General features: G+C 33.7%; 3 protein-coding genes across 4 annotated transcripts; 2 read left to right on the top strand and 1 right to left on the bottom strand.

Moving 5' to 3' along the window:
* Window positions 1–11,694: 11,694 nt before the first annotated feature.
* LOC120122950 (heterogeneous nuclear ribonucleoprotein 1-like) lies at window positions 11,695–13,882 on the top strand. The gene is made up of 3 exons (XM_039142005.1): window positions 11,695–11,910; window positions 12,516–13,439; window positions 13,674–13,882. Exons 1-2 carry the CDS (start codon window positions 11,695–11,697, stop codon window positions 13,176–13,178), a joined length of 879 nt encoding a protein of 292 aa, XP_038997936.1. The 3' UTR covers window positions 13,179–13,439; window positions 13,674–13,882.
* An 866-nt stretch (window positions 13,883–14,748) lies between these two features.
* Window positions 14,749–19,998, top strand: LOC120129750 (ACT domain-containing protein ACR11-like). Of its 2 annotated transcripts, XM_039147199.1 has the most exons (12): window positions 14,749–15,085; window positions 15,526–15,583; window positions 15,671–15,793; window positions 15,923–16,017; window positions 16,643–16,727; window positions 16,804–16,863; window positions 17,131–17,186; window positions 17,399–17,504; window positions 17,652–17,720; window positions 18,436–18,933; window positions 19,024–19,383; window positions 19,735–19,998. In XM_039147199.1, exons 1-12 carry the CDS (start codon window positions 14,958–14,960, stop codon window positions 19,939–19,941), a joined length of 1,845 nt encoding a protein of 614 aa, XP_039003130.1. In that variant the 5' UTR covers window positions 14,749–14,957; the 3' UTR covers window positions 19,942–19,998. The 2 variants fall into 2 exon arrangements, with proteins under 2 accessions (XP_039003130.1, XP_039003175.1); XM_039147244.1 differs by lacking the exons at window positions 18,436–18,933; window positions 19,024–19,383; window positions 19,735–19,998 and adding an exon at window positions 17,921–18,166.
* Window positions 19,999–20,457: 459 nt separating this feature from the next.
* Window positions 20,458–22,405, bottom strand: LOC120129904 (scarecrow-like protein 13). Its single transcript, XM_039147322.1, has 2 exons — window positions 21,356–22,405; window positions 20,458–21,256 (listed from the first exon to the last, which is right to left on the bottom strand). The coding sequence occupies exons 1-2, from the start codon at window positions 22,161–22,163 to the stop codon at window positions 20,523–20,525; spliced, it is 1,542 nt and encodes a 513-aa protein (XP_039003253.1). The 5' UTR covers window positions 22,164–22,405; the 3' UTR covers window positions 20,458–20,522.
* Between the last annotated feature and the right edge of the window lie 329 nt (window positions 22,406–22,734).

The raw sequence follows: 22,734 nt of genomic DNA, 5'->3' as shown, positions 1-22,734 counted from the left end.
TTTCGCTTCAATTGAGCTCAAATTTTAGGCTTCAATCGAACTTCTAAATTTTTTTAAGTTCGAGCCTTTTCGATTTCAAGTTTTAATATTATATTTCGAGTTGATAATTTTTAGCTCGTGAGTTTTTGAGTCGAGTTGAGCTTACTTTTAAAGTTTTCGAGTTCGAGTCGAGCTCAGCAATACTCGAATTTGACTCGGCTCGTTGAACAAACGACGTCGTTTGGTTTAATTTTTTTTAAAGAAAAAAAGTGAACCGACGATTCAAACCGGTTTTGCCGGTTTTCAGCCGGTTCACCCCGGTTTTCCTGATTTTCAGCCGGTTCTTCCGGTTCTTTACGGTTCTGTGCTAATCCGATTTTGGGAGTTAACCGGACCGGACAAGCAACCGGTTCACGGTTCAACCGGTCGAACCGGCCGATCCGATCCGATTTTAATAACATTGGGTTTTACTCTTGATGAATATAGAACCTACATCCTGAGAGATAAATTAATGTCAACTAAAAGTTTTTAATTACCTATTCTAAAGATTGTTAACATTTTAATAATATTTTATCACTGTCAACAATTTTTATGTCTTCATTTGAATATTTTTTTTAACAATTTCTACCTAGAAGAAAGAGGAAGGGAAATTTTTACTTTTAATGAATATTGAACTCATAATCTAAGAGAGATAAGAAGTATCAATTGAAAATTTTTAACCACTTATTTTATAGGTTGTTGATCCTTTGAATAATTTTTTAGATGTTATTTAATTAAAAATATTAAATTAATATGTGTTATTTATAAATATAATGTTAATCTTAATTTTAATTAGTATATAACTGTAATACTTAAAACATTTAATATAAATTTTTATTCGCGTAAGTGTTAAAATTTAGTAACATTCGTGTATATATATATTAAAATTTTAACACTTACGTGAATAAATTACTATATATATTTTAAAATATCAAATGATGTTTTTAATTATTAAATATACATCTCTTCCAACAATCAGTTGGTCTAGTGAGATGAGCAATTAGATTCCTTAAGCAATGTCATAGGCCCGAATCATGACATTTGCGAATGTAACAAATTGGGTTGGAAGGATCTCCCTCGCCTTTGCAGTACGTGATTTAGTTTAGTCAGTCAATAAATCGGATATCAATGATTAATTCAAAAAAAAATATAAGTCTCTACCATTTTTTTAAAATATATATGAATCATTTTTTATTACTATGAATTTTTAATATATATTCATGGATTATAGATAAGAAATAAAGTCATTGCCAAACTATAAATTTTTGGTATTTAATAACAGATGTTTTTCTTTATGTGTAAATTTTAGGTTTCATTAATAAGCTTTCATCTTACTCTTATTTTATTACTAAATTTATAATAAAAAAAATTAATTTAATCACTTATACACTAAATTATTATTATTATTATTTTGATCACTCCGTTAAAGTTACTAAAGATGGTATGATATGTCATTTTCTCACTTAAAATAAAAAAATAGGCTTAATGCAAAAATAACTATCAAAAGTAAATCAGAAGTTAATTTTAGGTACTTAAAGTATTTTTCGTTAAAAATATGTGTTTAAAATTTTTTTTCGTTATACTTTTATGTGCCTAATTTTTCGAAGTTATATTTTTAGGTGTCTGAACTATAATGACCGTTAAATTCAAGTGTTAAGTGACAAGTGTAAGACGTATAAAATTTTATTTAAAAAACACTTAAAATGAAAATTTATTTTTAAAAAACACCCAATATTTTTATTGTAACACCCCCAACCCGTATTCGACCCGGATACGAATCCGAGGTGTCACATTGACTAGTCAAAGCACATACTTTTACAAAATAAACCATAGAAAATTTAAAACTTCTGTTCTATAAAGAAATTCTTTTACATAAACATGTTAAAACCTTAACATACTCCATCAGAGCGTACATATTTAATGACTTAGTTACATGCCAACATACTAAATTATATGACAAGACATACTTTACAAAATATTTATGATCTGAACTTTGCATGGAGATATGCTGCTTTACGGATGCCAACATACTAAATTATATGACAAGACATACTTTACAAAATATTTATGATCTGAACTTTGCATGGAGATATGCTGCTTTACGGATCTGAAGCTTGATCTTCTGACTTATCCACACCTACGTGTAAGACACTTACACGCTAAGTCATAGACTTAGTGAGACATGTAAATGCACAATGCAAACTAACAAATGCATACATATATCATATAATACACATCATAATTACATACCTATTGAACCAATCATTAACATATTTATCATTACTTATTTCCTTGTCATTAATTATATTCTATCAACTGAGAATATATTTGACATAAACGTATAATATAACACCAAAACACAATAATACATGAATAAATACTAATGTCATATCATACATAATCACATATCATCTCTTATCACAAAACACATATGCACTCATTATCATTATCTTCTTTTCTATTATCATATGATTCTGAGCTTATCATTTATAACTATCATATAGCACAAATATCATTTCACCAAGAACACATATTTATTATCTTTAAAGCTCATGCACTCTTTTGAGAACTTAAGGTATGTGAGTACATAGAGGTTGTGCACAATGCTGTCACCACAGCTCGTATAAATCCCACTAGGGACGCATAGAAATTTGTCTCGTAGGACCACTGTGTCCCGAAGGACCACTGTGTCCCGAAAGACCACTGATAATCCCTCGACTCTTGGCATGCCAACTATACCTATAGCTCTCATAACACATGACACGAGAATTACCTTTTATATCTTTTCACACATTCACGTAGGCACATAGTTCACTTTCACATAGCATATTTCCATGTAACTCTCATTCACTTATCATATAACTTTTCACCTTTACTTGTATTCTTTTTCACATAGCTCATAGTCAGGATTCTTATCTCATAACACATGTTCACATATACATATTCTCATACAATCCCTTCACTCAGTTATAACATTTAACCTAGCTTATTACACTAACATGTATTCACATCACTTATTTAGCATACATAGCATATCATGTAACATTCTAGTATAACACATATAAGTCATATCACTTTCACATATATTTCATCTCATGGAATCACATAACCTATTATCACACATACATACATTTACATAGTTCACATATAAAGATGCATTTACTCATATACAATACATTTAGCACCATATCACTACATGTTTATGCTTCAGTACCCCTAATCACATAATAGCAGAATTAGACTCATCGCAAGTCTTAATTCCCTATACATAACGTATATATAATATCATGTACTCACCTGGTCTCAATTAACACTCTTAAGCTCTTATTTTCCTTGCTCATCTTACTCTGCCGACCTATCTGAACTTTGCTTTCGATCGATGTCTGCACAATCATATATTTATACTATCAGTATCCAATTGATATACTATAAGACATCACTTCTTACACTGAAAGAAATATTTATTCAATTTCCCATTGAAATGCATCGGTACATTCTACAGTGTATCGATGCATCCCTTAACATGTGCATTGATGCACTACCCATGCATCGGTACACAAATCACCTTCGATGTTTTCATTTTAAAGGGGTGCATCGAGCACTCCTTATGCATCGATACACTAATTGCATTCGATGTTTATTTATTTGAGAGTGCATCGATACACATTGAAGATGCATCGATGCACACAACCCAGAAATTCCATTTTGAGCACGAAAATGTCTTACTTTGTCCTCAAATTCTACTTATTAACCCCTCCTTATACCTTAAGACTTATCAATACATATGTAAACCTTCTTATAACACTATAACACTTCACCATCTCTCATAATTCACCATAATTCTTGAATTAAAGAATTTCATCAAATTTTTCATGTGTTCTTAATTCAATTCTATCACCTCTAACTTCTTAATTAACCATTTGACAAGTCAAATTCATCCTTAGAACTTCAAAAACCTTTCTATAACAAAAGTTCATTTCTAAACTCTTAAATAGAAATTCCTTTCTATTTATCTCTTCTTGGTGTTTTAAGCTTATATAAGCTTTACTTAAGCTTATATAACACTCAAATAATCAAAATCTACTTAATATTCAAGAAATCAACAACTAAAATCAAACTTACCCTTAACAATGGAAGCCAACGTGAAGATAGAAGAAGAAGAAATAAGCTTTCCAGAAAACTCTCCCCATCCCCACATGTTATCTTCCTAAATAAGGGATATAAAAATATCCTCCAAGCTAAATTACCATAATACCCTTATAATCCTATCATAATTACCCTTTTATCCAACACTGAAATATTTTGATTAAATCCTTAAACTTTTCAATTTCCCTAAATTTCAAAAATTCTCATTTTAGTCACTGACCCGAATTTCAGGATGTTACATTTATGAAATTATAAAAAGGCTTAAATATACAAAAGGTGCCCGACCTATGTTTGTTTTTCTAGTTTAGTGCCTAACATTTATTTCATTCCAGTTTGGTGCCTAACGTTTCATTTCGTTATTCAAAATGGTTCAAACAGTGACGAACCGTTAGTTTTCTCCGTCAAGTAACATGTTTCACAATCTAATATTTTTTAAAAAATTATATAAATTTAAAAAATAAAATTATATATATATTTAAAATGAAAACACATAAATTTCAAAATAACCCCAAAACTTTAAAAACCTTCATTTCAACCTCTAAACCCACGTCGATTGTCACCCTTTGCCGTCGAAAAAGCTCCAACCGATCTCACCTCCCTCTGGTGACCGAAACCCCTATGAAATTGTGATTGATCAACGCTTGATCGACGACGAATCGATGTTTTATACCCCACGAATCCTATGATGAAAATCACAATCTCAAGCGATTTTAACGGCCAATCGACGACAACTACAATGACTTATAATTAGAATGATTAAAAAGACTACGTTGTCGGCAGTGGTCGTGGCCGAAAAGGGTGACAACGACAAATTAGTGTTAAGATTTGAGGATTTTAGGGATTTTGAGGGTTTTTTGTAATTTAAAAGAAATAAGATTTTTTTTTATAAATATAATAATATTTTTTATAAATAATATTTTTAAAAATAAAAATTACATTTTTTTATAGATATAAAAAAAATTCAAATTAGATAACGATATACAAGGCATTAAGTTCGAACTCAAATTGAACCATTATTATTGTTTGATAAAGTCATATTCTCTTCTTTCTTTCTAGGCTGGAGCCGACCGCTTGCCTGCCTGTCAGGGTAGGCGCTAATTAATATGAATTTCTTAATTGATTAATTCCTCGATGCTTATTTATAATGTCTTCAGATGGAATAATCCAATAATTAATATCTATCCGATCATTATTCTTATTTAATTTGGAATAATTATATTAATGAATCCTCTAAACATCTTTATTTCTCCCAATTTCCCAACCCTTTAAATATATATAATTAACATCTCTCTATTTTTTCATATAGAGTTTGTTTCGTTTTCTATAATTTAGATCATCTTTATTGAATACCACAAATTTTGACTAGTGACTAAAATATAAGTTTTGAAAGTTGAGGGTTGAAGTATAAATTGTGTAAAAGTTTAGGGACTAAAAATATAATTTTAAAAAGTTAACGATTTTAGCCCATAAACGAACAATTTGGCCTAAAACAAGGATTTTTGTGAGAATCAGATTTTCGGTACGAGATTTGTGTTAAAAACTATAAAGCGATAAAGTTCAGTATTGAAATCAGATAATAGGATCGAACCGGAATTTTATGAAAATTTGATGGATGTTAGAAAATAATTGAAAATATTATTTACATATTTTAGATCAAAGAAATTTGGCTCATAACAGTGAAAATTTTCAGATTTGGTCGAAAGTGGAGTTTTAGTGACTAAAGTGCAATTTTAAAAAATTGCATGCCAAAGTGAAAAGTCAAAGTCAATTTGATTCATCTTTTACTAAGAAATATTTTAATGGAAGATAATACAATGACATTTGGTAATTATCAAGTTTCATTAATGGTATTTTTTAGATTTCTCACTAATTGAATTTTAAATTCAATTATATTATTAAAGTGACATGTGCCAAGGTTAATAAATACTAGATTAATCAAGAAAATTAGCACAAAATCAGCTCCTTCAAGCTTGGTCGAAACCACCATTTCTCCATGGTAAACATTTTATTTTTTATTTTTGAGTTTACATGATTGATTTTTGGACTAAGCTATGAATTAGAGAATTTATCTACATGAAATTCTCTATCATTTGGTACCAATATTTCATAGTGAAGATGCTTATATGTTGAGACTGAAGATGCTTATATGTTGAGACTGAAGATGCTTATATGTTGAGAGTGAAGGTTAGGGTTTATGTAGGGTTTTTGGAGTTTGAAGAATTAATGAAAGGTTATTATGTTTTTGCTGTTGGAGATTAATTTTCAAGCATGTATGATGCTTAAAATCAAGTGTATAATGATTTAAAGCATTTGGCCTAATTATGGTTTTGGTGATTGATTGGATTTTGGTTCAATTTGATGCTGTGTTGATTAGAATAGCATGAATTTGAAGTAAGGAAGTTGAATTCATGCTTTAAATTGAATCAAAAGCTAGTCTTATGATCATAGTGACATTCGACCATTGGGGAAAATTAGAGAAAAATATTGGAAATTTTCCTATGGTCTAGAATTGTTATTAGAAGTGTTATATGTGACTTGGAGATCAATTTGGATCAATCTGGAGCCTTGAGTTAGTAAAAGTAGGGGTGTTCATTTGGTTAATTCGGTGACCGAACCGATCGAACTACTATTTTCGAATTAACCGATTTTTTTTTTCTTTAATCGTTAACCGAACCGAACTTTTTTTCGAAAATATTAACCGAACCGAATAAATTTCGGTTAATTTTCGAATTAACCGAATTTTTTTAGAATTTTAACAATTTACAATTAATTTAAATAATATCTAATTATAAATAATATCTAATTAATTTGATTCAAACATTTTGCATTTAGTTTTGATATTATTTTAATTAATTAATATTGATTTGGGTTTTAAATGGATTTTAAATGGAATGGGCCTCTTAATATAATTATATTTAAAGGTTAATTCGGTTAATTAACCGATTTCGAACCGAATTAACCGTTAACCGAATTCCAAAAAAATCCTTAACCGTTCCCCAACCGAATTAATTCGGTGGCCGATCGAATTAACCGAACTAATTCGGTTCGGTCGATTAATTCGGTTAAAACCGAATTTTGAACACCCCTAAGTAAAAAGGTTAATATAACAAGTGTTGAGAATTGTGGGATATTATTGCAAGAATGTAATATTTGAAGAGTTAATGCTGATTTTTTATAGTTGAAAATGCTGGAAATTTAAGTTGGAAAGTTGTCTGGAACCAAATTTCAAATTTGGTAAAATTTGAGGGTGGAATTCGAAAAGTCTCAATACTATGGGGACTTAAATTTAAGTTTATTAAATGTGTAAGTATCATTTGAGTAAATTATTGTAATGCTGGAAATTTATTTAATATGCTGATTTTTGGGTTTAATTCTTAAGTTGAGATTTAATTCTAAGTTTATCAAGTTGTGTAGTTGAATTTGAAAAGTCTAAGAAAATTTAGGATGAAATTGCAAGCTTTTGAATGTTTAAGTGTTGATTTTAATATTTTGTTGAGGTGCTGGAATTTTTATGTGATTAATGTGAAATGATCATAATGGTGAAAAACCATTATGGATTAAATAAGAAAGTTGATACGAATTCTAAAAAGAATTCTGGTTGGATTAGGAAATTAGTAAAAGTTGAAGAGTTGATAGTGAAATGAATATTCATGGAATTTAAGGAATATTTTGAGAAATTTGAAATTACCATGGAAGTACGATTTAGTTTTATATCAATTTAAGTATCATATTTAATTTTATCGAATTTTATATTTAAGTTTAGATTACGTTAGTTTGATACTAACGAATAGTTTGAATATTCTATGTTATTATATGACGTCGTCAGTCCACATTAAATTTAGTGATTTAAGTAGCTTGAAAGGGAAGGAAAAAGTGTTGAATCAAGAATATTATCGTTGAGAAGAGTTGATAGTGAGGCAAAGGTGAGTGTATTTCATTTGTATATATGTTTCGACCAAACATTGGCTTACGATGAGTCAATGCATAGTTAAATTAAGAAGTGACTTCTAATATTATGTGAAGTGTGATTCAAGTTTATATGTTTATTTAGTAAGCTAATAGAACTAGTGAATGAATCAAGAACACTAGTTGGTAAAATCTGCCTAGAAATTATATTTTGAACAATAAGTTCAAAAAATCATCAGAAATTCTAAATAAAATGATTAGATAATGAATTTTATACCATTGGATTCGTATATCAATCTAGTTTTGTTTAGAACAAACAACAACTGATTTGAAGGAGTATACAAAAACATATAAATTTTTAATCAGTGGTAGGTCAGAAAATAAGATAGCATATTCTAGCCAAAACAGTTTCTGTCAGTCAACTTTGAAAATTTGCTATAAATTGTACAAGTGGAACTATATGGAGTGCCTTATATAGTTAGATTTTTATTTGAGTCTAGTTTTCAGTGGTGCAAATGAAATAATTTTTCAATATATATATATATATTAATACAGAATAATATTTCTTTAAAAGTAGTACAAACTGTTAGAATATGGAATTTAAATAAATTTTGTAGTGGAAATAATTTTTAAAGCTTAGTGAAGCTTATATTTGATTTATACGTAAATTGTTCAAACAATTATAGTTTATTTATTTATTTACTCTGATCGAGGACGACTTGCGATAAGTCAACCTCATTTTATTTTCCAGTATGATTTATGAATTTTCAGTATGAAATATTTCTATAATATTTTTCATCAAGTTTTATGAAATATTTTGGATATGAACTAACCAAGTATGATATTTATGATGATGAATTCTAAATGTTTACAATTATCATATGATTTTCAGTTATCAGATATTTATAGTTATCAGATGATTTTCAGTTATCAGATGTTTACAGTTAACAAATGTTTTACAATTATCAGACTTAGATTAATAAATGATTCTATGATGATAAATATAAGCTCAATTGTATGTTGCATTGAGAGTCGTAAGTACATTTGACACGTCATTAAGTGAGTTCTTATCAGTTATCAATTATCAATTTAGCTTTGGTACATTCGTGTACCAATGTTCAGCATCATTAGTGCTCATGTTATGATTGTTTAGTGCATCATATCGCAATTTCAGTTATTATTCGGCATCGTGTTGTGCCTAGTGCGCATCTTATACTCACGTACCTTGTATTCTCTTGCATATACATTGAGCTATAACAATAAGTGTGAAAGTTATGATAATATATAAAAGAAAAGAACATAGAATTGAAAAGAAAGTTATGAAATATATTCAAATAAAAAGAATAATATTTATGATATTTAATGATGACTTACATAATTTTTGATAAAATCATGAGATGATATTTTCAGTTTTCCAAAAGAAAAACGGCGTGACTAGCCCGATTTGAAGTTTTTATTATTTTTTTTTAATTTAAATTTCTAGTTTATTGTTTATATTTTATGGATTTTATGTTTTAGTTATATTCTACCTCACTAATTTACTTAGCTCATGATGATTTTCATGCGTAGGTTCGAATAAAGTAGTGGATGTAAAGTGAGGACTTTGGCAACATCTTATGGAAAATTAAACCTATTACAGTATCAGTAAGACATCATAGCTTTCACTTATTAGTGATGTGTATATTATATCTGTTGGGTTGCTTTATCAGATTTATTTTAAAAGGGGTTGTAATAGTAATTAGTGATTATTTTCTTTAGTTTTGTCTAATTTTAGTATTAATCGTATTTATGAATGAATAGTATAAATGTTATATTTTAAATGGTTTAAAATCAAGTGGTAATAGACAGTTGTATTTGGATATGAAACAACATTGAACTGCCTAATTACTGACTGAAATCGAATTAGTTTCAATGATTAAACAATATTTTATAAATTTATATAATTAAGGAAAAAATTTAGCATTTAAGTTCAACAAATGTTGAATTGGTGTGACATTTTTAGCTCGTATTATAAGACATATACGGGCTAAGGGTGTTACATTTATTTATTTTGTTTAGTCGATGGCAACATCACTTTTAACGTGGGTTATTGACCGTTGGTTCTCTTTTCTCTTTGTTTCTTTTTTAGTTTTTAATAAGAACAATTATGCCTTTGTGACACATTTTTTTCTACCTCCATGTCACATATTTTGTTTTCTTTCTTGGTCGTTTGACTTTTTTTTATGTTTTCTCAGTATTGGATTTGATGACGTCATGACTGATAAAGATAACACTTATTTGTAACCATGTTGATCTTTCCTGCCATAGATCATCATATTGAATTTCGTTACGCAATTTTACTTTTTTGGATAGTTTTTCATACTCTCGACTCTGATATGTGGTTTCTAATAGTATTTCAATATCTTAATCTCCTTTTGTAATTCATTTACCGATGTAGTTAGATTTGTTCGTATTTATTTTTATTCGATTCTTTTGTTTGAGTTTTTAACATTTTCTATATATGATCCTTATATAATCTAAAATGACTAATTTCAATGTTATAAGAAAATATCTAAATTATATATTTAGTTTACTATGATAATTATAAACTCTTATTATAATTTTAAATATTTTCATTTTTTAATAAGACTATCAACTTATATATATATATATATATAACTGGACAAACATTATTAGTATGTAACTTGAGTTGTTTTTGGTGCAAAACCAATCCCTCCTGTTTTTCACATTATTAATTATATATTATTAAGGTTGGATGCATAGCTATTTATAATTAATCCTCTAATATTTAAACCGCGTTGAGACGACATTTTAAATTAAATTTAAACTTAGAAACACAGAGAAGTTATCCATCGTCTCCTGAACTACTTTCTTGTAAGATTTAGCCCCCAACGCCATTCTCTTTCTCTCTTCTAAATTTATATATAAATTCAAATATTTCATATCCATTCTTTATCCGCTCTCAGCCTCTCTGTTGGATGCACAGAATCCATTCATTTACACCACTGGCACACGTGTTTTTCTTCTTATTTATACATCCCAATTCCATTGATATTCAAACACAGTAATTGGAAGAAACAAAAGAAGAGAGGAAAACGAGGGCCTTTCAGCCCTCTCTTTTTGTTATGCTTCCTCTCAGATCTTAGATTTTCTTGCTTTCCCTTCTGGGGTCCCCCCCACCGGTATGTTCGATATCATTCTCTCCTCCAAACTAGATTAAAGCTGCTCCATTTTTCATGCTTTGGTTTCTGGGAATCCTGGATTGTTGGTCGATCCGTAATCGGTCTTATGTTTTTCGATCGAATCCAACAACATGAATAACAAAGCTTGGGTTGATTTTCGTGTCCCGACAAGTCACAGTTATCTTTGTTTATTCTACATTACGTTGTTTATGTTGGAGAAATGATGATCAATTGTGTGTTGCCTTTAAATTCAAGAAAACAAAGCCTCGATTATATCTGACATTATTTACATGAAATTACGAGTCGGATTCTAGATCCGATGTTTTCCTTCTTCAATTGTTGAACATGTTTCTTTTTAATGATATGCTTATTCATTTCGTTTATGATTGATTGAGAATTCAATATTCAGCAAGACTATATTGATATTGTGTTCAGAATGGAAATGGAGGTTGGCAAGCTATTCATCGGCGGGATTTCTTGGGGCACAAATGAGGACCGCCTTAGACAGTATTTTGAAACTTTTGGGGAAGTTGTGGAAGCTGTGATAATGAAGGATCGGACAACCGGTCGTGCCCGTGGGTTCGGGTTTGTTGTTTATGCCGACCCGGCTATTGCAGAAAAGGTTGTTATGAAAGAGCATATAATAGATGGTAGAACTGTAAGTTCCTAACCTTTTTTAACTCCCTTGTAATGTGATACGTTCTGAAACATACTTTTTCTTTGATAATATGATTGTATAGCCTGCCATTCAAAACATTAAAGTTCCTTGTCTCGGTGTAGTTGATGGCCATTCGTATGATCATTTCTTTTTCTTTTTAATCATGATTGGTTGGCTTTTTCTTATTAAGGCATGCCTTTGTTTTATTAGTTTTGATTTTGATGTTTGTATTATACATTGTGAGGTTTGATTGGCAGCATGTTGCTGTTGAGTACGAACGACTCAAGTAACATGTATTTACCTTTCGAGGGCCATTGAAGGTGATAGATTCCCAAACATCAGTCGATGTCAACAGCTTCATTCTGCAGTTTAATCACCCATAGAAAATCACTTTAAGTATTAGAATAAATTTTACATAGACCTGATGCTTATCGTAGACTATACTTGAATGACAAAGACCTTCTTCTTTCAGTTTCATTGGGATGAAACAGTATATTCAGAACACAATTTGCTAAACTGTAAAATGAATCATTGGTAATTATTTAGCATCAAAGAGAAGATGTGAACTTGTAATTTGTATGATGGGGAAGAAAAATGTATTATAGATCCAAGTCTTGCAGAGAACATTTCATGAACTCAACAGGAAAATGGTTGAGGTCAAGCGTGCTGTCCCCAAAGAATCATCTTTAGGTCCAAGTCGGAACCAGTTAGGTGGATATAACTTTGGTCTCGATAGAGTCAATAGCTTCCTTACTGGTCACATGCAGGGTTGTAATACTAATTCAGTCAGAGGTTATGGTGTTAGAATGGAAGGTAGATCTAGTCCAGGTACTATTGGTCAGAGTGGATTTTCTCCATCGAACCATGGTTATGGGTTTGGACTGAATCTTGAATCAAATTTGAGTCCAAGTTCTGGATGGAACTCAAACCTTTGTTCTAAACTGTGCTATGGGCGAGGATTGAACACTTCGTTTAGTGGAAATTCGGACCGGTTTGCCAGCCGTTTTTGGTATGGTGTGGGCAGTGGAGTGAATAGTTCTGTCTTAAACTCAGCAGGTCAAAATATTTGGGGAAATGGAAGTCTTAGCTATGCTACTAACTCCACAAACTCTAGTCCTATTGTGGGATCTCGAAGTGGGAAAACATGTGTGAGTTCCTTTAGCAGTATGGGATCACTTTGGGATTCCTCTCCTAAGTCAGGTCCAAGTGGAGGTGCTGCACTTCTGCTTCTGCTTACGACATTCTTAGGTATGGCAGTGGAGATTTAGGTGTTGCGTCCGGAGTGATAGGCCACGAGAAAACCAGTGATGCCCGGGTATCATCCCATGGTGCTTCAAATGATTGCTATTCTGATATTTTTGAAAATGGTTCATTTTATGGGGATTCTACTTGGCGATCTTTGCCCTTAGACCTAGAGCTGTCCAGTTCTTTCGATTTCGGTCAGTGAAATACAAGTTCTGATGTTATAGCTAATAACGTTGCTGGTTACATTAGTGGTTATGGTGTTACGAATAGGCAGTCAAATGGGGGTAAGACGATTTATTTTCTATTTTACTGTTCCATTAGTCTACTTTTATTTTCCCCCTCAGACATATTGCTCTCTTTAACAAACTAAAGTCTCTGCATCTTTCATGTTATAGAACATCATCAACAGATGTTTAGTAATGAAAAGAACCCCATTTACCAGCTATTAGTCCACAAACAGATAATGTTAGGTGCTTCATTGTGGTACTCATTTTCTGTTGCTTACCCATATTTTCCAGGAATCGCCACATAGGTGGATGGTAATATGATAAGGAAGGATATTTACACGGTGGAGTGGGTGAATCACTGGATTTCTACATTTCCCCCGGTGAGACATTTCGGTTTTATACGAAAATACAAGTAGAGCTAATCCGGTTTACCTGTCTTGATGGACCTGTTATAGAGACGAGGTTACATAGAAGTCATGCATGTGCTTCAGGTTTTTCTTTTCATTTTCTAGCTCACGTTTTCCTTTACCGGGATCAATTAAATGTAAAATCAAATAGTGGGTATACCCTGATTATTGTATTTCTTTATTTAATTTCTCCTTCATTTGAACTTTAGAGTAGTTCCAATTGTTATGCTGAGTGAAGTTGCCGGTTCATGTATATGGTAGATATTAGTGAGTTATTTATTTCTCCTTCAATTAATGCCATAATTGTGTGGCCATTTTGCTCTCTTATCTTATCCTTTCCTGGAGCTAGCTTTGCAGCCATTTTCATCACCTTCAACTCCCATGACGGGGGATTTTTGTCACCGACTGAATGGTTCTTCATTCAGTGCACCAATTAATTCACAGGAGAATAAAGTGTAAAGACTTTACATTCTTCCCAGGTTGTCGCTTAGCTTACTGGACATATATATATATATATATATATATATATATATAAACAAACAGTCTTAATTAACAACTAATTGATGTCAGCAAACACCATTAAATTATCATGATCTGAGATTTAAATTACTATTGTTTTTGCAGTCGTTACGGATATCCGGTTATATAACTCTACTAAAACCTATGAAATACAAGAATTTCAACAATACTAGTAAGCGTTGCCGGCGTGGACCTAACGCCATCGCGCTTGTTGTAAGGATAAGGGTAATTTGGGCATTGTCAGATTTAAGGTTAGTTGTCCCAGACAGACGCCCCAAATTATTTTCTTCACTTCCGCAACTTGTAAGGCCATGTTTGGTTATCGAGGTTCTCAAAGTCGTCGTTTGTTTAGCGGGTGGGGATGGATAAATGCTGAAACCAAACACGTCTCAGTAAAGTTGATGGATCGGTTTAAACGTTGGGGAGATATTATAGAGGAGTGATTCAAAAATTGAAGAAAACGAAAAGAGAGGAGCAAAATAGATTGAGTGTTATCTTCTTTCTCTAATCTCTAATGGCGGATAAAACGAGACCCTCAGCTTACAACTCTCATTGCTTCAAACTTGCTTCATCTTCTTCTCTTTGATCTCTCTGTTTCTTTCTTCTCTTTGCTTCTGCTTCTTTCTTCAGCTCTATAATCATAGTAGCTATGGCTTCTGCTGCTAATTGTGCAGTATGTTTTAGCAGCAACACTAACTGCCTTACTTTATTTGAAATCAAAAACCATTGTCTGCCGGCTACCTTTGTTAGCAAACAACCCAACACTCTTGGGAGAAGGTATGATTATGTTAAATTTGAACTTTATCTTTTTTCTGTTTTACTTCTCTGGGTGTTGAAATTGTTGATTGGGTAATTCCATATGGTGTTTCTTATGCCGCTTGAAGTGAAACAGTTTAATGCAGTTGTATACCCTTTGGAATTGGATAAGCTCATTCGGATGATGTAGTTAATTTAATCAACTTATCCAGATTTAATACGACTTGAGGGTTTCTTTAGGACAAAAATGAGTTATGATGTTAGGAATCGTATCTGAGTATGACTCTAGTGTTAAAATATCCCTGTCCATTATAGTTTCAAACTTCACTGCAGATTTCATGTCTACCTTTGGGCTTTGGCTGCAATTTTGCTTCCCAAATTTTCTTCAATTGCTAATGCTACTGTTCAACTGGTTTTGCACTTGCTAACATTGTATATATCTTGAGTTTTAATCATAACAGGCTTAGATTGTCATCATCTACGACCAGAATCAATCCACCATCAGCCACTGCCATAGAGGTACGGAAGAGCAGTAATATATTTGTTTGATTGTTAACCGTTTTTTAACTCGCTAATAATCTGTTTCTTATGGTTTTACGTTTGAAGAATGATGGGAGTCTGCTCGATACAGTTCCAACCCCCAAAGTTATAATTGATCAGGACTCTGATCCAGATGCCACTGTTGTGGAAATAACCTTTGGGGATCGCCTTGGAGCTCTTCTTGATACCGTATAAATCCAATTTTACTTAACCGCTTTAGAATATCTATATTTTGCTTTCCATTTACAATTTTGTATTCTCTTTTGTGATAAGAAACTCTTTTGTGTATAATCTTAACTATTAGCTAATGAGCTGCAGATGAATGCACTTAAAAGTCTCAGGTTGAATGTTACTAAGGCAAATGTCTATCTGGATTCATCTGGGAAGCACAACAAGTTTTCCATCACTAAGGCGTAAGTTGTATGCCTTTTAAGTTATTTTCAGTTTGTATTCTCATGGTACTCGGTTAAGCCTTTCTAGCAGATCACATTTCCTGCCACATTTTGGTATCTGAAAGTTAATGAGTGTAAGTTTCTTGTTTGTGGTTAATGCTCACCTAATTCAGCATAAGTCAGTTTTTAGGCTTGGTTTATCTTCAAATTAGGTTGAAACTAGTTGATATATCTCTAGAAACATCAGAGATTATTAAAGCTATATTTATACTTCTAAATAACACAAATTTGACAACCATACGATAAGCATAACAGATAACACCTTTCATGGACTGCAAGATGGTGTAATATCTACATCATATAGGTTTTGAATCTTCAAAAGTTTAGATCACCATTTTGCTTGAATTATTGGAAAGAAGTAGGGTTATTCATTTCCCTTGAATTAAAATCTTGTTACGTGGCAAATCAATCAGAATCTCTTTGTCTGATTCATAAAGTCAATACACTCGGATCATTTAAGGCCAACTTTGGAAATTCAATGTTGTTATTAAAAACACTCAGATAAAAATTGGATCTTCTGTCTCAGTTGTTATAAATGCAATTTCAGATGCAGTTTTACTAATATAGTGACGTTGTGTGTCTGCAGTAGTACTGGAAGGAAAGTTGAAGAACCAGAACTGCTTGAGGCAATACGATTGACGATTATAAACAACTTACTTCAATATCATCCGGTAATCATCTCTTCTTTTTTCTTATTCCTGGTGAGGAATCTACTAGTGAAGTCTATTGACATGTTATATGGTCCAGGAATCAAGCTCCCAGTTAGCAATGGGTGCGACCTTTGGTGTTGAGCCACCAAAAGAAACGGTATTCCTCTAGCAAAATCTCTCTTTTCTTCTCGCCGAATGAGTTTGGGCATTTTCCTATGTTGAATGTTGAAAAAAAAAGCTTGCTGCTGACGCGAAAGGACTGTTATTTTAATATTTATTGTAATTCCTAAGGATACTTTTCATGCTTGCTACTGAGACCGATGCAACTGGTCATAAGTGTTGCAAATTGTCAATCAATTAATGAGCTGAGCATGATATCCCACATTAATCTTGGCTTAAATTTTGCATTCTTGGAATTCCTCAGGTTGATGTGGACATTGCAACCCACGTAAGAGTTCGTGATGATGGTCCTGACCGAAGGTAATGGTTACCCTTATCGCCTTACACAATGCAATACCTGCCCTTGAAATTTTGATGGCTTAGGACCTTGGCCACATGTTGAAATTTTGCTAGTAGGCTCCCATGCCTGATGACTCTTTGGTGTATTAATGTAAATGAAAGGATTTGATATCTTTTCCTTTTTACCTTCTTCATTTCCATAGAATTTTATTTAGCTAAAAAATTCGGTTCAGCTTGCTATTTGTGAAGACAGCTGATCGTCCAGGGTTGTTGGTGGATCTTGTGAAGGCTATCACTGATATCAACATTGCAGTTGAGTCTGGGGAGTTTGACACTGAGGTGATCGATCAGTTACCGTTTTCTTTTTGTCACCTAAGAACTACGATTTGATGATCATCTTTTCACCTTCTTTTCAAGGGATCGGTATTAGTAACTTTGTAGTAGCATAATAATTAATTTTGTCTACTGTGGACCTTTGTCACCTAGGGGTTGCTTGCAAAGGCAATGTTTCACGTCAACTACAATGGTAAAGCCCTCATCAAGCCTCTGCAGCAGGTAAAAAACAATATAACCTAAACCACAGTTACTGTCTACTCCTATAGAGAAATATGATCTTTTTAAATCACATTCCATAGGATCTTTTTAAGTCACATTCCATAGGATTAACCATTAAGGCGGTGGTGGTGGTTGGGGGGGGGGGGGCATAGTTTTACTATATATGAAAATTTCCAATGTGTGCTTATGAAATCTGGCAGGTTCTTGCTAATAGTTTACGATATTTCTTGAGGCGTCCGAATACGGAGGAGGCGAGTTTTTGAGCCACCATAGCCTAGTTTAGGAGCAACTTACCGATACCAATGGGGTGAACTTTAGAATGTTGTTGCCAATAATCTCCTCTTGTAGCAATTCTACATATACTCCCCAATTACTGATACTGCAATGATACTTGTTGTATAACTATTTTAATTCATTTGATCACAACTTTGTTGGCTCAGTTTGTGGATTTTGTATGTAATTTGATGTCATTTCCCACTTTTTTTATTTTAATTTATTTATATTTCTTAAAAGACCGTTGCTATAAGTTCGGGTGTACTTAAATTAATTGCTTTTTAATCCATCCATGTCATATATAAGAAATTGTATTTACTCGATATAAAAATGGCAGTATTTTTTATTATGCGTTCGTAGGGTAAATATTGAACAGAAGTGTTAATTTGTTACGCATTTACTTGGCTGAAGCATAAGTGAAACGACGCCGGCTTAATTACAGGAAATAACATGCACACAGTTATCCCCTGCCCATAAACAAAACCCGAAAGGGGAAGGCAAACAAGAGAAATCCAATTCTCCCCGGATGTACTCAACGATGGAGGCCACGCTAAATGAGCAAAACAGTGAAGCAAACCCTCCCGATTTCCAGCCTCAGACTCTTTCGAAGAACGCCCAAAAGAAGCTTTTGAGGCAACAGAAGAACGAGGCGAAGAAAGCAGAGAAGAAAGCCCAAATGAAAGAGCAAAAACAGAGGGATGCAGAGAGGAAGCGAAAAGAGTGGGAGGAGAAACTGGCCGCCTTATCCGAAGACGAAAGGGTTGAACTCATAGATTCAAGAAAAGAATCGAGGAAAGAGAGAATGGAGAAAGAGACCGAGGAAAGAGGCCAGAAAATCCAGAGACTGACACAAGCCAAGGAGACCGGCCAAAACATCGTCGTTGATCTTGAATTTTCTCACCTCATGACACACTCCGAGATCCACAGCCTCGTCCAACAGGTTGTCTTCGGATCTTCAGCAAATGACTAAATTTGTTCCTTTATTACGTTGTATCCATAATGTATTTTTTGTTGTCGTCGAACCCTGCAGATTACGTACTGCTATGGTGTGAATGGAAGATGTAATCTGCCTGCTCACCTCTGGTTGACTGGAGTGCAAGGGGAAATGGAAACTCAATTGCAGTTGCTCCCTGGGTTTGATAAGTGGATTATTGAGAAGGAGCGACAATCTTATATCGAAGGGTTTTCCGAACGGAAAGATGATTTGGTGTACCTTACGGCAGATTCTGGAACCGTGCTGCATGAACTTGATCCCGCCAAAGTTTATATTGTTGGCGGATTGGTGGACAGAAATCGGTGGAAAGGTATAACTCTGAAGAAAGCCAAGGAACAGGGAATTCGTACAGCAAAACTCCCAATTAGAGATTATATGAAGATGTCCAGTTCTCAGGTATGGGCCTATGGCTCTACTTTCTTTCATCACGTAGAACGACTGCACTGCTAAGAGTGTCTTGAATTTTCTTTACCTCTTTCATATGAAACTGTTGGTTTATCATCTTTATGTTGATGCAATTATATGTTACTTGCAAGGAAAACCCGAAAAAGGCAATAGTTAGCCTAGAATCTCTTGGGGATTAACAATGCAAAGTGCAAAGTGCAAAGTGCATATTATATCTTAATGGTTGCATGCTATAGTTATACAACTTTCAATCAGACTAATTTTCTAGCAAACAAATAAAGAATCAAATGTTTATTCTAAGCTTTTCTTCTCTAATTAGCATTTTCATTCCTATGAGTGCAGGTCCTTACTGTGAACCAAGTTATAGAGATACTCCTCAAGTTCCTCGAGACAAAAGACTGGAAAGCTTCCTTCTTTCGAGTAGTTCCTCAGAGGAGAAAAACTGAGGGCGATTCAGGAAACTGCCAACAAGCAGATGGAGAAGAGTTCGAGGAAATTAAGGAATATGAGACGAAAAAGAGGTGCCTTGAAGTGCTTTCTCATGACTAGAAGAGCTCACCGGATTTTGGTTTATGTTGACACTTCACTTCTCCCATTACATGCAATGGCTGTACAGGTGGAAAATTTATGACACGAAAATTTATTGGCTTTTTTAGTTCCATCACTTGCCTCTCCATTGGCTAAAGTTGTAGAGAAGTGGGTACTCACTTTCGAGCAAGAACTAGTGCATATTGAGTTTGTAAGGAAAAAGGTAAAGTGGATTATCCAACATTCACTTTATATTTTCCATTATTATTGTCTCCCTCCAATTCACAAGAGCTAGCTAAAACCTGCAAAAGTATATTTGTAAATTGATCAGTTAATGTCCAAATGAGAAGCCAAATGGCATAGAAAAATGGATGACTTCTTGTCATTACCGGATGCAGGATGGAGATGTATAAACTTCTATTTTGCCATTCAAGTCGCTTTCCTTGCCTATCGCTATCACAACAACAAAATGAAAAGGCTAATCTAATATTTCTTTTAGTTTTACATTAACACTAAACAACCTTGCTCTTAAAGACTTCAACAGAAAACTAAACAAACAAAAATATGGATTGAAGTTACATAATGCATGGTTTGACAGGCTTTCACCTCCATGCCGAAAATGTCGACATTGCTCTATTTACCCAGCCAAGATAGAGGGCCCCATCCTTCTCTGCAAGTCTATAGTTATTGTCATACTCCTTCAACATATCTCTTACAGCCATAGTTACTGGAGAGCTCAATGGATACTGTGAAAAACCAGCCATCGTTAGCCTTGATCTCCACTTTCCCAGAAGTTCATGCCTTTCCACCCTCTCAGTCCCCTCACAAGCAATCATATTCACTATATCGCGAGCCACACATTGCTGCTCAGCATTGATCCTTTGTTTGTCGTCTCTTGGACAAGCTGCATCTATGGATTCAAACATAGCCGAATAATAGTCCAGTGTCTCAAGATACCTTGAAAAGAATGGAGATGTATTAGTATTGGACTCTTGTTCAGAAAGAGTCACAACCTTGGGTGACAGACTCTTGACCAGCCTCAACAGTCGATCTCTGTGATTCAAGATGCTTACACTCTCATCTGGCATGTGATGCAATACGTATGGGAAGTTCACGGCAACGGCTTCCCCAGGGTGAACCTTAAGATTCTCTAGTTGAATTTCACAACTAGATATAGCGGCATCATGAAAATCAAACTGCACATTGCATGACCGAGCAAATTCTGATAGCCTCTGCCCCACAATATCAAGTCCCCCACCTCGAGCATGATTTGATTGCGAATCATCAATACCAGTTACACGGATGGACAGTGGCCCACCAGGTCGTTTTGCAAGTGCTGCAATAAGAAACATCCACTGGGTGCCCTGTGCTATTTGGAAATCTATGATGTGAATTCTTTGTTCATATTCCATGACTTCCCTGATAACAACATTACCCGACATGTATGCAAACTTCCAGTATGGGCAGATCCTGAAGAGAATATGCATGTAAGACATCAGTTCTGAGCTCGTTGGCTCCTTGCATTTTAGAGCTCTGTAGATATTACTCCCTGAGGATTCCAACCTAGCTCTAAGCCCTTCCAGCACATAAGCACCCAATCGCTGGATAGGTTCCCCGGACACTGAAACCATTTTCTCCAACTCATGCATTAAACCTGTCATTGTCAACATATCACCATCGTGAAGTGCTTGACCAGATGCAACAAGGATCTGTTTCAAGTCTAAGTTAGGGATCATGTCCACCAGTTGATCACAGTTGAAGCTCGCCAGTAATGAAGCAGCTTGGTGGGCCCCAGTAATGAAGCAGCCATTGCAGCTATCTATAGAATCTGATTCAGGCCCCAACAATGAAAGTTCCAGCTCCCGAAGCTTGTGCTTCAATTCATTGCTATCATCAACAACAGAAGATCCACTGAATGGTGATCTATAAGTGTTGTCAGGGGAATGATGAGGATCAAACAGGTATGATTGAGAACCTTGTGGGGAGAAAGGACTCCTGCTTGATGAGATGCTTACGGCAGAAGGGGAATCAAAACCAGCAGCTGCCGTGGATGATTCCAGGGTAAAAACTTGGTCCTTGTAGGTCTGGAAGGAGACATCAGTTCCTCCGCCGACCATATCTAAACAAGCATTGTTGTCTAATATCTGGATATGAGACAAACAAAATGGATCATTTTCTTTAACAGGTTGTTCATACAACCTGTGTATAGTGGCTGAAGTCTGGTGTTTCCGAGATTTTCGCATCTAACCCTAATAGCATCAGTTACTTGATTGAGCAAAATCACTTGTTAATGGAAAAGAAACATGATTGTGCAAATCTCGATCCCCAGCATCAATGTGGACCATCAATTGTTTTGGTTGTGCAACGCAGATATATCAAGGAACAAATACAACCTGGTAAAACAAATCCAAGAAAATAACAGAGATTAGACTATGCAACTGATGGAAGCACAGTGTACTAGTCGAGAGAACCAAAGGGGGGAGGGACAAAAAACTAGGCAATAACCAAAGGAGCCTACATGTAGATAGGGAATAAGTTGAGAGGAAAAAGTTTCTTTCAGCAACAATGATTTGAATAAGGACCAAGGAGTTAATCAACCACCATAATCAAGTGAAACACAAAAAGAGATAATATGTAGAATCCGACAATTAGATGTTTAAAAATGCAATTAGAACAATTTTTTTTCCGAGAGGGAAACCTCAATATTCAGAGATCAAGCATAGTACCAACTTAAATCTCTCTCCACTGAAAATAATGTAAATTAAAGAGGATATATTATAAAGCCCAAAGGTTATAGTCGAAGGCTGGTAGCCA

The sequence above is a fragment of the Hibiscus syriacus genome, unplaced genomic scaffold (genome assembly GCF_006381635.1).
Source record: "Hibiscus syriacus cultivar Baekdansim isolate YM2019G1 unplaced genomic scaffold, ASM638163v2 tig00000132_pilon, whole genome shotgun sequence".
Taxonomy (NCBI): domain Eukaryota; kingdom Viridiplantae; phylum Streptophyta; class Magnoliopsida; order Malvales; family Malvaceae; genus Hibiscus; species Hibiscus syriacus.
This window is presented reverse-complemented; position numbering and strand designations above follow the sequence as displayed.